Consider the following 13648-nt stretch of genomic DNA (forward strand, 5'->3'; position numbering starts at 1 on the left):
TTTCTCCCATTACTATCTTCCGTCACAAAATAACGCCCGTTATTAATAATGGGCCATAACGGATTAAAACGGATAATGTAAAAATACCATAGACTATAATGGGATCTTCTAACGGACGTTTAATGGCCGATTTTCAGGGTTTTCATAACGGAACATCAAACGGATCTTTAAAACGGATGAATTTTATAGTGTCAAAGCAGCCGAACAGAAGAAATATTGTCTATTTACGATGATAAATGAGAGCATTAACATTATAAAAGCTTCACAGCCACACAGTAAATCATCTAAATTCTGGAACAGTTATCCATCTTGTTAAAGAAAAATGTTATTTATAAAAAAATCTATAATAATATTTTGATAAAAGTGAAGGGCATAATATGGCCTTGTTCCCATACTCCTATGGAAATCTACTGGTGTCGGAATATGAGGGCCAATATGAGGACGCGATATGAGGTTGGGATATAAGGATGGGATATGGGGACGGGATATGAGGTCACGATATAAGAAAAGATATGAGGATGGGATGTGAGGTTGGAATATAAGGACAGGATATGAGGAAGGTATATGAGATGGGATATGAGGACAGATATGTGGAGGGGATATGCGGACAGATATGAGTTTGGGATATGAGGACAGGATATGAGAAGGGCATAAGAGGACAGAATATGAGAACAAGATCATTATTGTTGCTTTTCCTCTCCCACAAGGATTAGGTAGGAAGACCGGCCAACTCTGGGTACTCTGCTAGTTATAAATATTTGTCACATTGTCACATATTTGTTTCCAAGAGTAATTCCTCTAACTGGTTTCTCTAGTTTGTACTTCGCTTGCGCCAAGAACACCCGTGCCCAGCTCCTATGTAATGTTCTTAGCCTAAAGTTATGTCTCTCTTGGCAGGAGGATACGTGAATGGCCATGGATATAATCACAGTACTTCTTTTCCCAGTAAGTGTGCAGGTGATGAGCCAAGGTCCCGGCCAGTGGTCTTAGGAGGGTCCACATGCCACTGGTGAAGAGGAACTAAGCTCACATGGCTTAGTGCCCCAGTGCTGTGTTATTACAGGTAAGGGCTCTTAGCACCAACTCTTTATGTCATACAACGTCAACGAAATCTTCTCAAATTACTTTGGATTTTCTTTCTCGCAAATAAAGTTACTGCTACAAATATACACTCAATGGCCACTGTACCATTAGATATATAAGTTCAAATGCTTGCTAAAGCAAATAGCTAATCAGCCAATCACACAGCAGCAACACAAAGCACTTAGGCATGTAGATGTGGTTAAGACAACTTGCTGAAGTTCATACTTTCATCAGAATGGGGGCATTTATGGGATGTAAAGTTTTCTACGATTTGTAGAAAACTAAGAGCGGATGTGCTGCTTCCTTCCACTGCGCAGTTAGCGTAGGGAGGCTAGCGTATGTTGGCACATGCGCAGTTGTTCAGGGGAAGTCCGTAAAAAACTGTGCGTGCAGGGTGCGTAGTTAGCGTAGGTAGTAGAGTGTAGCAGGCAGCGAGTGTGGGAAACCAGCGTAGGGTTAGCGTAGTTTAACATCAGTGTAGCGTAGCTAGCTTAGATTGTAGCGTAGTTAGCGTAGCTTAGGCTTTAAAGTGAAAGGATGTAGTGAAAGGACGTAGGTTAGGTTTTAAAGTAAAGAGACTACAACTCCCAACATGCCCAGGCAGCCTAAGGCTGTCCGGAGATGCTGTAAGTTGTAGTTTTGCCGGTTTAACAGTGACTTAGAATTTGAAGTGCTGCAATTAGTGAAAGGTGAACAATGCACTATGTGCACAAACTTAGTTTCTCTGAGAAATTACTATTACCGAAGATGGGCACTGGCACTGTGCGAACAAAAAGAAGAACATATCTAAATGGCTTATATACAGTCTGGTCATATCATGGAATAAACAATAAAGTTAAAATCATTCTGTCTTGTATTTCAATTGTCATGATTACTGTGTTCTTCATTCATTGTTATATTTAATTGCTCTCACCAGTGATGAAACATCATGATGCTCTACAATCATATATAGTAAGGCCTTATACGATCAACCAGTAATAATGACAACAAGCTCAAAACATAGAATTGCCATGAAGGTCAGCTGTGATGTTTATTTCCTAATTATAGAAAAGTAATTAATCTGGAATAGTATTTATTATAATCATATCATTTCTCAGTTTTCAATAGTGGCATGACTGGATTAAAGGAAGGCAGAGAAAGTAAATCCCTCATTGAGTCTTTTGGGACTTAAACTCTGTAACTTGTAGATCCATTTAGCCTATATACGCAGCAATTGTTTATCCAAATCCCCTTTCTTAGGGCATAGTTCACATTTAATAAAACCCCAAATTTGTAACCTTTTGAATTTCATCTGATTTCCTCCTGTCAAGATATTTGCCCTGATTCCATATGACATCACCATGAGAGGTTTTTTAATCTCAGGTTGGCATTCTCAGACCTCACTGCCCACAAACCTCTTAACAAAGCCACAGTGGTGGTGAAACGTTGAGGGGGGCATTGGTTGGATTTTAACATATATTTAATATGCTGTGTGCAATAGTCTCCCATGGTTCAGGGATATCATGTGCTTGGATGTCCCCCACATAAAATATCACATAAAATAGCAACTGTGTGATGTCATCATGTCCATATGAAGGGGCTGTGTGATGTCATCATGTCCATATTGAAGGACTGTGTGATGTCATTATGTCCATATGGAGGAACTGTGTGATGTCATCATGTCCATATGGAGGAACTGTGTGATGTCATCATGTCCATATGGAGGAACTGTGTGATGTCATCATTTCCATATGGAAGGACTGTGTGATGTCATTATGTCCATATTGAGGAACTGTGTGATGCCATCATGTTCATATGGAGGAACTGTGTGATGTCTTCATGTCCATATGGAGGAACTGTGTGATGTCATCATGTCCATATGGAGGAACTATGTGATGTCATCATGTCCATATGGAGGAACTGCATGATGTCATCATGTCCATATGGAGGAACTGCGTGATGTCATCATGTCCATATGGAGGAACTGTGTGATGTCATCATGTCCATATGGAGGAACTGTGTGATGTCATCATGTCCATATGAAGGAACTGTGTGATGTCATCATGTCCATATGGAGGAACTGCGTGATGTCATCATGTCCATATGGAGGAACTGTGTGATGTCATCATGTCCATATGGAGGAACTGCGTGATGTCATCATGTCCATATGGAGGAACTGTGTGATGTCATCATGTCTATACAGGGGGACTGTGATGTCATCATGTCCATAGAGAGGAACTGTGTGATGTCATCATGTCCATATAGAGGAACTGTGTGATGTCATCATGTCCATATGGAGGGACTGAGTGATGTCATCATGTCCATATGGAGGAACTGTGTGATGTCATTATGTCCATATGGAGGAACTGTGTGATGTCATCATGTCCATATGGAGGAACTGTGTGATGTCATCATGTCCATATGGAGGAACTGTGTGATGTCATCATGTCCATATGGAGGAACTGTGTGATGTCATCATGTCCATATGGAGGAACTGCATGATGTCATCATGTCCATATGGAGGAACTGCGTGATGTCATCATGTCCATATGGAGGAACTGTGTGATGTCATCATGTCCATATGGAGGAACTGTGTGATGTCATCATGTCCATATGAAGGAACTGTGTGATGTCATCATGTCCATATGGAGGAACTGCGTGATGTCATCATGTCCATATGGAGGAACTGTGTGATGTCATCGTGTCCATATGGAGGAACTGCGTGATGTCATCATGTTCATATGGAGGAACTGTGTGATGTCATCATGTCTATACAGGGGGACTGTGATGTCATCATGTCCATAGAGAGGAACTGTGTGATGTCATCATGTCCATATAGAGGAACTGTGTGATGTCATCATGTCCATATGGAGGGACTGAGTGATGTCATTATGTCCATATGGAGGAACTGTGTGATGTCATCATGTCCATATGGAGGAACTGTGTGATGTCATCATGTCCATATGGAGGAACTGTGTGAGGTCAACATGTCCATATGGAGGAACTGTGTGATGTCATTATGTCCATATGGAGGAACTGTGTGATGTCATCATGTCCATATGGAGGAACTGTGTGATGTCATCATGTCCATATGGAGGAACTGTGTGAGGTCATCATGTCCATATGGAGGAACTGTGTGAGGTCATCATGTCCATATAGACCAAATATCTGAGGAATGTGTCAAGCACCTTGTAGGAAGTATGCCACAGAGAATTAAGGCAAAAGGGGGTCCAACCCAGTAATAGCAAGTACTTAATAGTACTTAGTAGTACTTAAAGGGGCTACTCCGGCTCTAATACATTTCATCCCCCTATCCAAAGAATAGGGGATAAGATGTATGATCGCGAGGGTCCCACCGCTGGGGACCCCGCAATCTGTCATGCCGCACCCACCTTTGTGAGATAATAGTGAGACGTCACGCCCCCTCCCATAGTCTTGCATTGAGGGGGCGGGGAGTGACGTCAAATGGGGGAGGAGCCGTAACGTCACGATACTCCGGCCCCGTTGTCGTCAGGCTTCACACTCGGAGCCTTCAGCGATGCGGAGAGCTCACAAAGGTGGGTGCGGTATGACAGATGGTGGGGGTCCCCAGCGGCGGGACCCACGCGATCATACATCTCATCCCCTATCCCTTGGATAGGGGATAAGATGTATTTGGGCCGGAGTACCCCTTTAATAAAGTGGCAAGTGCGTGTATATTTTAAAACATTTGCCATTGGCACCGTATACACAAGATCTGCACCCCTACAAATGTAATCACTCAGCCGAGCTCTGATATTTCCATGGAGATACTTACCAAACACACACGGAGGTATTTCGGTGATTCCATTCCCAAACATGTGTAGGATCTGTAAGGAGTGTAAGTACTTCAGCTCTTCAGGGACTTTTGTAAACTGGTTGTTCCCCAAGTTTAGAATAGTGAGCTGTAGAAATAGAGCACGGGGATAATAGTGAGCTGTAGATATAAAGCACAGAGATAATATTGAGCTGTAGATATAAAGCACAGAGATAATAGTGAGCTGTAAATATAAAGCACAGGGATAATAGTGAGCTGTAGATATAAAGCACAGGGATAATAGTGAGCTGTAGATATAAAGCACAGGGATAATAGTGAGCTGTAGATATAAAGCACAGAGATAACATTGAGCTGTAGATATAAAGTACAGGGATAATAGTGAGCTGTAGATATAAAGCACAGAGATAATAGTGAGCTGTAGATATAAAGCACAGAGATAATAGTGAGCTGTAGATATAAAGCACAGAGATAATAGTGAGCTGTAGATATAAAGCACAGAGATAATAGTGAGGTGTAGATATAAAGTACAGAGATAATAGTGAGGTGTAGATATAAAGCACAGAGATAATAGTGAGCTGTAAATATAAAGCACAGGGATAATAGTGAGCTGTAGATATAAAATACAGGGATAATAGTGAGCTGTAGATATAAAATACAGGGATAATAGTGAGCTGTAAATATAAAGCACATGGATAATAGTGAGCTGTAGATATAAAGCACAGAGATAATAGTGAGATGTAGATATAAAGTACAGGGATAATAGTGAGCTGTAGATATAAAGCACAGAGATAATAGTGAGCTGTAGATATAAAGTACAGGGATAATAGTGAGCTGTAGATATAGAGCACAGGGATAATAGTGAGCTGTAGATATAAAGCACAGAGATAATAGTGAGGTGTAGATATAAAGTACAGAGATAATAGTGAGGTGTAGATATAAAGTACAGAGATAATAGTGAGCTGTAGATATAAAGCACAGGGATAATAGTGAGCTGTAGATATAAAATACAGAGATAATAGTGAGCTGTAGATATAAAGCACAGGAATAATAGTGAGCTGTAGATATAAAGCACAGGGATAATAGTGAGCTGTAGATATAAAATACAGAGATAATAGTGAGCTGTAGATATAAAGCACAGAGATAATAGTGAGCTGTAGATATAAAGCACAGAGATAATAGTGAGCTGTAGATATAAAGTACAGGGATAATAGTGAGCTGTAGATATAGAGCACAGGAATAATAGTGAGCTGTAGATATAGAGCACAGTGATAATAGTGAGCTGTAGATATAAAGCACAGAGATAATAGTGAGCTGTAGATATAAAGCACAGAGATAATAGTGAGGTGTAGATATAAAGTACAGAGATAATAGTGAGGTGTAGATATAAAGTACAGAGATAATAGTGAGCTGTAGATATAAAGCACAGGGATAATAGTGAGCTGTAGATATAAAATACAGAGATAATAGTGAGCTGTAGATATAAAGCACAGGAATAATAGTGAGCTGTAGATATAAAGCACAAGGATAATAGTGAGCTATAGATATAAAATACAGAAATAATAGTGAGCTGTAGATATAAAGTACAGAGATAATAGTGAGCTGTAGATATAAAGCACAGAGATAATAGTGAGCAGTAGATATAAAGCACAGGGATAATAGTGAGCTGTAGATATAAAGCACAGGGATAATAGTGAGCTGCAGATACAAAGCACAGGGATAATAGTGAGCTGTAGATATAAAGTACAGGGATAATAGTGAGCTGTAGATATAAAGCACAGAGATAATAGTGAGCTGTAGATATAAAGTACAGGGATAATAGTGAGCTGTAGATATAGAGCACAGGAATAATAGTGAGCTGTAGATATAGAGCACAGTGATAATAGTGAGCTGTAGATATAAAGCACAGAGATAATAGTGAGCTGTAGATATAAAGCACAGAGATAATAGTGAGGTGTAGATATAAAGTACAGAGATAATAGTGAGCTGTAGATATAAAGCACAGGGATAATAGTGAGCTGTAGATATAAAGCACAGGGATAATAGTGAGCTGTAGATATAAAGCACAGGGATAATAGTGAGCTGTAGATATAAAATACAGAGATAATAGTGAGCTGTAGATATAAAGCACAGGAATAATAGTGAGCTGTAGATATAAAGCACAAGGATAATAGTGAGCTATAGATATAAAATACAGAGATAATAGTGAGCTGTAGATATAAAGTACAGAGATAATAGTGAGCTGTAGATATAAAGCACAGAGATAATAGTGAGCAGTAGATATAAAGCACAGGGATAATAGTGAGCTGTAGATATAAAGCACAGGGATAATAGTGAGCTGCAGATACAAAGCACAGGGATAATAGTGAGCTGTAGATATAAAGTACAGGGATAATAGTGAGCTGTAGATATAAAGCACAGAGATAATAGTGAGCTGTAGATATAAAGTACAGGGATAATAGTGAGCTGTAGATATAGAGCACAGGAATAATAGTGAGCTGTAGATATAGAGCACAGTGATAATAGTGAGCTGTAGATATAAAGCACAGAGATAATAGTGAGCTGTAGATATAAAGCACAGAGATAATAGTGAGGCGTAGATATAAAGTACAGAGATAATAGTGAGCTGTAGATATAAAGCACAGGGATAATAGTGAGCTGTAGATATAAAGCACAGGGATAATAGTGAGCTGTAGATATAAAGCACAGGGATAATAGTGAGCTGTAGATATAAAATACAGGAATAATAGTAAGCTGTAGATATAAAATACAGGGATAATAGTGAGCTGTAGATATAGAGCACAGGGATAATAGTGAGCTGTAGATATAAAATACAGGGATAATAGTGAGCTGTAGATATAGAGCACAGGGATAATAGTGAGCTGTAGATATAAAATACAGGAATAATAGTGAGCTGTAGATATAAAGCACAGGGATAATAGTGAGCTGTAGATATAAAATACAGGGATAATAGTGAGCTGTAGATATAAAGCACAGGGATAATCGTGAGCTGTAGATATAAAGCACAGGGATAATAGTGAGCTGTAGATATAAAATACAGGGATAATAGTGAGCTGTAAATATCAAGCACAGGGATAATAGTGAGCTGTAGATATAAAGCACAGGGATAACAGTGAGCTGTAGATATAAAATACAGGGATAATAGTGAGCTGTAGATATAAAATACAGGGATAATAGTGAGCTGTAGATATAGAGCACAGGAATAATAGTGAGCTGTAGATATAAAGTACAGGGATAATAGTGAGCTGTAGATATAGAGTACAGGGATAATAGTGAGCTGTAGATATAAAGCACAGGGATAATAGTGAGCTGCAGATATAAAATACAGGGATACTAGTGAGCTGTAGATATAAAGCACAGGGATAATAGTGAGCTGTAGATATAAAATACAGGGATACTAGTGAGCTATAGATATAAAGCACAGGGATAATAGTGAGCTGTAGATATAAAAAAACAGGGATAATAGTGAGCTGTAGATATAAAATACAGGGATAACAGTGAGCTGTAGATATAAAGCACAGGGATAACAGTGAGCTGTAGATATAAAGCACAGGGATAATAGTGAGGTGTAGATATAAAGCACAGAGATAATAGTGAGCTGTAGATATAAAATACAGGGATAATAGTGAGCTATAGATATAAAGCACAGAGATAATAGTGAGCTGTAGATATAAAGCACAGAGATAATAGTGAGCTGTAGATATAAAGCACAGGGATAATAGTGAGCTGTAGATATAAAGCACAGGGATATTAGTGAGCTGCAGATATAAAGCACGGGGATAATAGTGAGCTGTAGATATAGAGCACAGGGATAATAGTGAGCTATAGATATAAAGCACAGGGATAATAGTGAGCTGTAGATATAAAGCACAGGGATAATAGTGAGCTGTAGATATAAAGCACAGAGATAATAGTGAGCTATAGATATAAAGTACAGGGATAATAGTGAGCTGCAGATATAAAGCACGGGGATAATAGTGAGCTGTAAATATAGAGCATAGGGATAATAGTGAGCTGTAGATATAGAGCACAGGGATAATAGTGAGCTGTAGATATAAAGCACAGAGATAATAGTGAGCTGTAGATATAAAGCACAGAGATAATAGTGAGCTGTAGATATAAAGCACAGGGATAATAGTGAGCTGTAGATATAAAGCACAGAGATAATAGTGAGCTGTAGATATAAAGCACAGAGATAATAGTGAGCTGTAGATATAAAGCACAGAGATAATAGTGAGCTGTAGATATAGAGCACAGGGATAATAGTGAGTTGTAGATATCAAGCACAGAGATAATAGTGAGCTGTAGATATAAAGCACAGAGATAATAGTGAGCTGTAGATATAAAATACAGAGATAATAGTGAGCTGTAGATATAAAGCACAGGGATAATAGTGAGCTATAGATATAAAGTACAGGGATAATAGTGAGCTGTAGATATAAAATACAGAGATAATAGTGAGCTGTAGATATAAAGCACATGGATAATAGTGAGCTGTAGATATAAAGCACAGAGATAATAGTGAGCTGTAGATATAAAGCACAGAGATAATAGTGAGCTGTAGATATAAAGTACAGAGATAATAGTGAGCTGTAGATATAAAGCACAGAGATAATAGTGAGCTGTAGATATAAAGCACAGGGATAATAGTGAGCTGTAGATATAAAGCACAGGGATAATAGTGAGCTGTAGATATAAAATACAGAGATAATAGTGAGCTGTAGATATAAAGCACATGGATAATAGTGAGCTGTAGATATAAAGCACAGGGATAATAGTGAGCTGTAGATATAAAGCACAGGGATAATAGTGAGCTGTAGATATAAAATACAGAGATAATAGTGAGCTGTAGATATAAAGCACATGGATAATAGTGAGCTGTAGATATAAAGCACAGGGATAATAGTGAGCTGCAGATATAAAGTACAGAGATAATAGTGAGCTGTAGATATAAAGCACAGGGATAATAGTGAGCTGTAGATATAAAGCACAGAGATAATAGTGAGCTGTAGATATAAAGCACAGAGATAATAGTGAGCTGTAGATATAAAGCACAGGAATAATAGTGAGCTGTAGATATAGGGGGAATTTTTCAAATGTGTACTACCAAACTAGTGTGTACTACCAAATGGTCCATGGCATGTGATAAATATGGTGCGGGTGCACGTTTTTTATTTCAGTACACAAGCTTGTATGGTGCCTTCTCTGCAACTTTTTCATCTGTTTGCAGCTAAAATGTGCGACTTTTTACAAATGATAACAACAAAGTACATTTAGATGTGATATTATGACTGATGCATATACAAGTGTATTAATAAACTATTAACAATATATTATATAAGGACTATGTTGACATTAAGACCTTCATGAAAGACATCTGAGAAGTTCTCCAGTCTCACCTGAAGACAAGAAAAATCCGGGAATGCAATTCAACACTGAATTGAAAGAAAAGCAATATGTATTTCTGCCTCTGGGGGCGCTGCAGGGAGAAGGTTTCAGTTTAGTTTGTTTGTGTCTGGGCTCCATCTAGTTGGTATTACCGTAGTTAATTGTTTCTCAGATAGCCCTTCAAGTGGCATTCTGGGATTTTTTTTATTTTATTTGACTATGCTACAGGGGCTGTAAAGTTAGTGTAGTTCATAATATAGTGTCTGTACCTGTGTGAGACGGTGGTCTCACAATTCCTCTGTGATTTTTGCCCCTACATTTTTTTTAACAGCATACAAAATGAGTGTTGTTTTAGGTTTTCCCAGGTTGCAGTGTGGCGCGAGACATTACATCACTAGTCAGGTGTTCGGTGGGAGCCTGTGTTTGCTTCAATGGGTGGAGCGACTGCTGGGTGGACGATCATTGTGCAATCATTTTCAACAGCTGGAGGCACCCTGGTCAGAAAACACTGGTCTATTAAACTGAAGGGAGCACAGGTGTGTTTCAATGGGTGGGGGTGGCTGATGTGTGGGTGGAAGAAAAATTACCTTAAAATTATAAACAAGTGTATTTGTAAACTATGGGATTTGTAGTTTGAGAGAACGAACTCAGAACATTACAGATAATATTCTCTCCCCCATCACAGATAATGTTCTCTCCCCCATCACAGATAATGTTCTCTCCCCCATCACAGATAATGTTCTCTCCCCCATCACAGATAATGTTCTCTCCCCCATCACAGATAATGTTCTCTCCCCCATCACAGATAATGTTCTCTTCCCCATCACAGATAATGTTCTCTCCCCCATCACAGATAATGTTCTCTCCCCCATCACAGATAATGTTCTCTCCCCCATCACAGATAATGTTCTCTCCCCCATCACAGATAATGTTCTCTCCCCCATCACAGATAATGTTCTCTCCCCCATCACAGATAATGTTCTCTCCCCCATCACAGATAATGTTCTCCCCCATCACAGATAATGTTCTCTCCCCCATCACAGATAATGTTTCCCCCATCACAGATAATGTTCTCTCCCCCATCACAGATAATGTTCTCTCCCCCATCACAGATAATGTTCTCTCTCCCATCACAGATAATGTTCTCCCGCCCATCACAGATAATGTTCTCTCCCCCATCACAGATAATGTTCTCTCCCCCATCACAGATAATGTTCTCTCCCCCATCACAGATAATGTTCTCTCCCCCATCACAGATAATGTTCTCTCTCCCATCACAGATAATGTTCTCCCGCCCATCACAGATAATGTTCTCTCTCCCATCACAGATAATGTTCTCTCCCCCATCACAGATAATGTTCTCTCCCCCATCACAGATAATGTTCTCTCCCCCATCACAGATAATGTTCTCTCCCCATCACAGATAATGTTCTCCCCCATCACAGATAATGTTCTCCTCCCCCATCACAGATAATGTTCTCTCCCCCATCACAGATAATGTTCTCTCCCCCATCACAGATAATGTTCTCTTCTTCCATCACAGATAATGTTCTCTTCTTCCATCACAGATAATGTTCTCTCCTCCATCACAGATAATGTTCTCTCCCCCATCACAGATATTGTTCTCTCCCCCATCACAGATAATGTTCTCTCCCCCATCACAGATAATGTTCTCTCCCCCATCACAGATAATGTTCTCTCCCCCATCACAGATAATGTTCTCTCTCCCATCACAGATAATGTTCTCTCCCCCATCACAGATAATGTTCTCTCCCCCATCACAGATAATGTTCTCTCCCCCATCACAGATAATGTTCTCTCCCCCATCACAGATAATGTTCTTCTCCCCCATCACAGATAATGTTCTCTCCCCCATCACAGATAATGTTCTCTCCCCCATCACAGATAATGTTCTTCTCCCCCATCACAGATAATGTTCTCTCCCTCCATCACAGATAATGTTCCCCCCATCACAGATAATGTTCTCCCCCATCACAGATAATGTTCTCCCCCATCACAGATAATGTTCTCTCCCTCATCACAGATAATGTTCTCTCCCCCATCACAGATAATGTTTCCCCCATCACAGATAATGTTCTCTCCCCCATCACAGATAATGTTCTCTCCCCCATCACAGATAATGTTCTCTCTCCCATCACAGATAATGTTCTCCCGCCCATCACAGATAATGTTCTCTCCCCCATCACAGATAATGTTCTCTCCCCCATCACAGATAATGTTCTCTCCCCCATCACAGATAATGTTCTCTCCCCCATCACAGATAATGTTCTCTCTCCCATCACAGATAATGTTCTCCCGCCCATCACAGATAATGTTCTCTCTCCCATCACAGATAATGTTCTCTCCCCCATCACAGATAATGTTCTCTCCCCCATCACAGATAATGTTCTCTCCCCCATCACAGATAATGTTCTCTCCCCATCACAGATAATGTTCTCCCCCATCACAGATAATGTTCTCCTCCCCCATCACAGATAATGTTCTCTCCCCCATCACAGATAATGTTCTCTCCCCCATCACAGATAATGTTCTCTTCTTCCATCACAGATAATGTTCTCTTCTTCCATCACAGATAATGTTCTCTCCTCCATCACAGATAATGTTCTCTCCCCCATCACAGATATTGTTCTCTCCCCCATCACAGATAATGTTCTCTCCCCCATCACAGATAATGTTCTCTCCCCCATCACAGATAATGTTCTCTCCCCCATCACAGATAATGTTCTCTCTCCCATCACAGATAATGTTCTCTCCCCCATCACAGATAATGTTCTCTCCCCCATCACAGATAATGTTCTCTCCCCCATCACAGATAATGTTCTCTCCCCCATCACAGATAATGTTCTCTCCCCCATCACAGATAATGTTCTTCTCCCCCATCACAGATAATGTTCTCTCCCCCATCACAGATAATGTTCTCTCCCCCATCACAGATAATGTTCTTCTCCCCCATCACAGATAATGTTCTCTCCCTCCATCACAGATAATGTTCCCCCCATCACAGATAATGTTCTCCCCCATCACAGATAATGTTCTCTCCCATCACAGATAATGTTCACTTCTTCCATCACAGATAATGTTCTCTCCCCCATCACAGATAATGTTCTCTCCCCCATCACAGATAATGTTCTCTCCCCCATCACAGATAATTTTTCTTTTCCTTCTCTCAGTAAAATAGTGAGACCAACATCCAGCATTGTAATTATTTTCAATTTCAAAAACTACTCCAATCTGCTTTTTTTTCCATTTTTCAGAAAATTTCATTTTTTTCCGGAAAAAAGGAAATAAAACATTTTTTCCCCATGGTTTTAAAATTTCCCAAAATTTTACATCTAACCTGGAACCTTCATGATCATCAAAGTT

At 39.6% G+C, this 13648-nt stretch overlaps 1 protein-coding gene across 3 annotated transcripts in view; it reads right to left on the bottom strand.

Annotated features, from left to right (window-relative positions):
• LRRC69 (leucine rich repeat containing 69) overlaps window positions 1-13648 on the bottom strand; it is a 41738-nt gene that overhangs the window by 24245 nt on the left and 3845 nt on the right. For all 3 annotated transcript variants that reach the window (XM_056522344.1, XM_056522343.1, XM_056522345.1), the window contains exon 2: window positions 4859-4985. In XM_056522344.1, the coding sequence (XP_056378319.1) occupies window positions 4859-4985 (127 nt within the window). The remainder of the gene's footprint in view (window positions 1-4858; window positions 4986-13648) is intronic.

The sequence above is a fragment of the Hyla sarda genome, chromosome 5, assembly GCF_029499605.1.
Source record: "Hyla sarda isolate aHylSar1 chromosome 5, aHylSar1.hap1, whole genome shotgun sequence".
In the NCBI taxonomy this organism is placed as follows: Eukaryota; Metazoa; Chordata; class Amphibia; order Anura; family Hylidae; genus Hyla; species Hyla sarda.